Source organism: Dendroctonus ponderosae, unplaced genomic scaffold (assembly GCF_020466585.1).
Source record: "Dendroctonus ponderosae isolate FM_Combo_2020 unplaced genomic scaffold, Dpon_F_20191213v2 Dpon_F_20191213_6, whole genome shotgun sequence".
In the NCBI taxonomy this organism is placed as follows: Eukaryota; Metazoa; Arthropoda; class Insecta; order Coleoptera; family Curculionidae; genus Dendroctonus; species Dendroctonus ponderosae.
Genome location: NW_026018814.1, coordinates 56436 through 60525, shown reverse-complemented (window position 1 = coordinate 60525; position 4090 = coordinate 56436). Strand labels below are relative to the sequence as shown.

At 41.0% G+C, this 4090-nt stretch overlaps 1 protein-coding gene across 1 annotated transcript; it reads left to right on the top strand.

Annotated features, from left to right (window-relative positions):
• Nucleotides 1-1565: 1565 nt before the first annotated feature.
• LOC109536236 (midasin) lies at nt 1566-3546 on the top strand. Its single transcript, XM_048667464.1, has 3 exons — nt 1566-1766; nt 1953-2274; nt 2402-3546. Exons 1-3 carry the CDS (start codon nt 1764-1766, stop codon nt 3424-3426), a joined length of 1350 nt encoding a protein of 449 aa, XP_048523421.1. The 5' UTR covers nt 1566-1763; the 3' UTR covers nt 3427-3546.
• Nucleotides 3547-4090: the final 544 nt, after the last annotated feature.

The following is a 4090-nucleotide window of genomic DNA, read 5'->3' as shown; positions in this document are numbered from 1 at the left end:
GTATAACCGGCGATTTAGCGCTTGTAGGCCTGCCGGTTGGGCTATAATTCACGTTGCGCTGTCAAAAAATGGGCCTACTATACTGCCAATTACGGGCTAATCCGGAAACTTAGTTTCCTGAGTTTTGTATCATCGTGCCCTGAGTATCTCATATACATATGAAAACGGCCTAAATGTTTTTTTAAATTTTTTGTGCAATTTCAGTACGACTCCCGAAGTTGCAAGTCGTTCCAAATCTCGGCCGAAAGCTACGAACTCTTCACAGTGGCTCAAGAAGGTTTGCAACCGAAAGTACCGGATCCCTGCCAGGATAATACTTGCACGTACTTGTGTGTGGCCAGCAGGAATTCGCAATTCAAGTGCATTTGTGAGGATGGCACTATCGTTCCCGAGAAAAAAGCCTGTGGCGATATTTTGGCAAGTTGCTGACGATAATTTTGCAAAAATCAACAATAGCTCTTAACGCAATTTGCAGGGATTCAAACCGATCAAATTCCACGCGCAGACCGCATCCAATGAAGGGGCGCGCGAAGGAATGTCCAAGATGATGATCGTGATTATTTTGGTCACCATCTACGTGGCCGTTATGGGAATTGTCCTGATCATTTACGGACGCAGGAAACAGCACACTTTCTTCAACTTCCGGTAAATATAAACGAACAGTTTTGTTAATGGGCATTGCCGTAATGGTTTAAAACAGGATGCGTTTCCATAAGTCGCCTTTTCGCAACCAAACCGTCAACTTGGAGAAGCCAATTCTCAATCCCGACCAGCATGAATACGAGAATCCCATGACAGGCGATTCAACGAGCGAAATCTTTGTTATTGATGAACGCAGCGCCCATTCTGCAATTGCTTAGTTTTATGTTACCGTTATGTATTTATGTAATTTTTATGTAGGGTGATATATGGGAATATTCCTGATTGTTTTTAATCGAAACCGTTCAATTTACATACACTCTGTGCATTCAATTGCTTAGTATTAGCAATGTCTTGAAAATTGCTTGAATGCGCCTTTTATAGTCAAGTCAAATGCATTCCAAATGTATGGAAGCAGTTTCAAGGAAAACTTGTACAAAAAAATGTACTTATTAATTTTTTAGCTTGCAATATATTTTTAACCAGTTTCTATCAGAGTGGCACTCAATCCTTGACAGAAATTTTCCTTTCCTCCAGAAAATGCAGTTCCTGTCCAGTTTTCACACTTTCATTCAGAAACTTTACGTTCCATTCAGGAGCGTAGCGTGCTTCGGTTCTCTCTCTCGCACACATGGGGGTCTACAAGTGATGCAGGGTGGCCTGGCGCCGCTACGTTCCAACTTGACACCTCCACCGCTTAAAATATTTGAGTTTTGAACGAGACAAAGTGGCAATTTGTGACTTATCAGCACAGAATTTTCCAATGGGCAACTAAACTGAATTAGAACGTGTTTAAAGGCACGCTAAGAGGTTCGTTAGCATAGACATAACAAAAAGCGATCCTGGGCCGTTTCGCGGACAAGTTCAAATCAGAAATTAACACATCAGTGCAAAGAAATGAGAGAAAGTACCGTACGAAAACGCATTCGAAGCCGTTCGAGATGTTTGCCGTTTGCATTAAGGTTCGTCGGTTTTGCAGCCCATAACGGCACTACTGGAACCAGTCAGAACCATTACAAAACCGGAGATCTAAATTTGGTTCAGCTCATTTGTCTGCTATTCGTGCGTTCGCTGATTTTATTCAAACTGGGTGCATCCAAGTGTGCGCAATATTTTTGCAAAACATGGTAAGTGAACTGTTTAACTCTTAATTGCCCGAACATTCTCCTCTCAAACATCGTTATTTTTTACACATTTGATGGGTTTCTGTTACGCTCCTTCGTTCTTCAACGATTAGACAATAGACAGCAGAATAGATGAAGAGCTGTTTGATGATTATATTCTGTGTTAATTAAGATAATGCTGCATTCTAGGTCGGACTAATTGGTTCCAAGAAATCCCTCACGCTTCTACTTCTGCTCTTTTTGGCCTATTGTGATGCGAAGGCGATTGACGCGCTTAAGGATGACCCAAGTACGACTCCTTGTCCAGAAGAACTGAATGAAGCGACCACAACAGTGCAAGCAACAGAAGAAGAAACCGAAAGGTCAACAGCTCAGGAGGTCACCACTTTGTGTCCGGAGGAATTGGAAAAAAGGCGACAAAATGAGTTGATTAGCAACAACGATAAATTGGCAGAAAAAGTCACTGAAAAGTTACCGGAAGACGCTGAAATTAAATACGACAGCTCTAAAGGTAACTTTTAAAAATTGAAAAGGAGCAAGGAGGTTTTTGAGTTCCTTCATTCTTAATCATTAGCTTTGGGACACTCAAACTGCACGACTTTTTTCAAAACTCTCTTTAATTTCAACATAACTTTCAGAAATTGCTGAAGATGTTACCACTGAATGTCCCGAAGAACTTGAAAAACGACGATTTGAAGCCAATTCGTCCAGTTCAAAGCAGGATTCCTCAATAGCTTCAGAGAATAGTGAACAAAATGACGAAGAGCAACGATATGAAGTAGATTCCAGTGCAAACGAATCTGGTGTTGAAGTTGCTGAAACCACGATTTGCCCAGAGGAGGCAGCTGAAAGGCAAACCAAGGACAAACCGGTTGAAGAACCGGATAGAGAAGCAGATGAAGAAGGATCGACATCCATAACAGAATGCCCAGAAGAACTGGCCAAAAAGGAAGCTGAAAAGGAGGAAGAAATTTCTGCACCTTCAGAAGTGGCCACCACTACTGAATGTCCAGAGGAGCTGGCTAAAAGGCAACAACAAGAGAAGTCGCCGACTCTCATTGATCAGCTTCCGCAAGAACATAAATTGCATCGATTCTCCAGTTCAGACTTAGCTGATATCCAAACCAAAGAAATCTCCGTTAAAACTCTACTGGGTGTCCAAAAAGACTCAGCTTTGCTGAAGGTGGTTAAAGAGCAAATGAAGAACACGCTAGCAAATCAAGAAGAAACTATGCATCGAACCAAAAGACAAACAGCTGCAGATTACTCGCAATATTATGCAAACCAACCAAGATACGACTCGCAGGGACAAACAGCAAACTTGAAAGAATCCTCTCAAAACTTCCAACCTTCTCAATCGCAATCCAACACTCAGAAAGCCTCGTATAATAATGTGCGTACTTATCAGCAAATACAACGGCAGTATCAGAACTACGTACCGAAATCCTATCAAAACAGTGTTAAGCCAGTAACGAGTTATCAGAATCCCAGCTTGTATGTGAGACATCCGAGTAACGGGAATTTTAAAAACTACTACAAAGTGAAAAGTGGCGCAAATCGACGACAATTCCAAGCAAATAGGCGACCCAGCAGCACCACTTTTAGGTCGACAACGAAAAGGGAGCTGAAGAAAAAATTCAGGCCTTCGCCGGTCTTTGCTTAAATTGGCATCCTTAAGGTTTAGTTATTTATTATGCGTTATTGTGGGCATTATTTATTACACAAATGGGGATTATCTGTTGTATGGGGAATACTGATTAAAAGGATTTTATTAGATGTAAAAGTGTGGTCTTTTATGATTTTTGTCTGAAATTTTAGGATAAATTTCAGCACGAATTCTTAAGGGAAGTTGCTCTCACTGAATCGGGTGTCTAATTCTCTTTCGATTGGTAGAACAACAAGCTCTGCAGCTCAAAGGATTTCAGAGACACAAACGACAGAAAAAAAACTCGAAAAACTAACACTTTTCAGGGGGCGGTTATGTAGAAAAAATACAGTATTCTGTTGTCTATAAAATTAGAAAAATTTTCGTCGTTTTGTGCAAGGGTGGCGCAAGATTATTGCAAAATTTCATGTTTTCCGTCCCGTTGCATGTTTCTCGGAAGCAAAATCACCAAGAACGCTCGTTTTTGCTGAACCATCGATAAGGAAATGTTGCAGTTTTCTCAAAAAATGCTTGAATTCAAGAAGTTTTCGATTTGCGTGGTTTTTTTTGAGTTGCAAAATCCACTCGAACATGACGCTGCTTTTTTCGAAGTTTCTCAAGAACCATTCGAGCCACAGAATTCGTTTTGGCATCGATGGATAGAGAATTGAAAAGTCGATTC

Coding starts and splice junctions, on each gene's coding strand:
- LOC109536236 (XM_048667464.1), top strand. Junction 2,275..2,401: donor TAAATACGACAGCTCTAAAG/GTAACTTTTAAA, acceptor CATAACTTTCAG/AAATTGCTGAAGATGTTACC.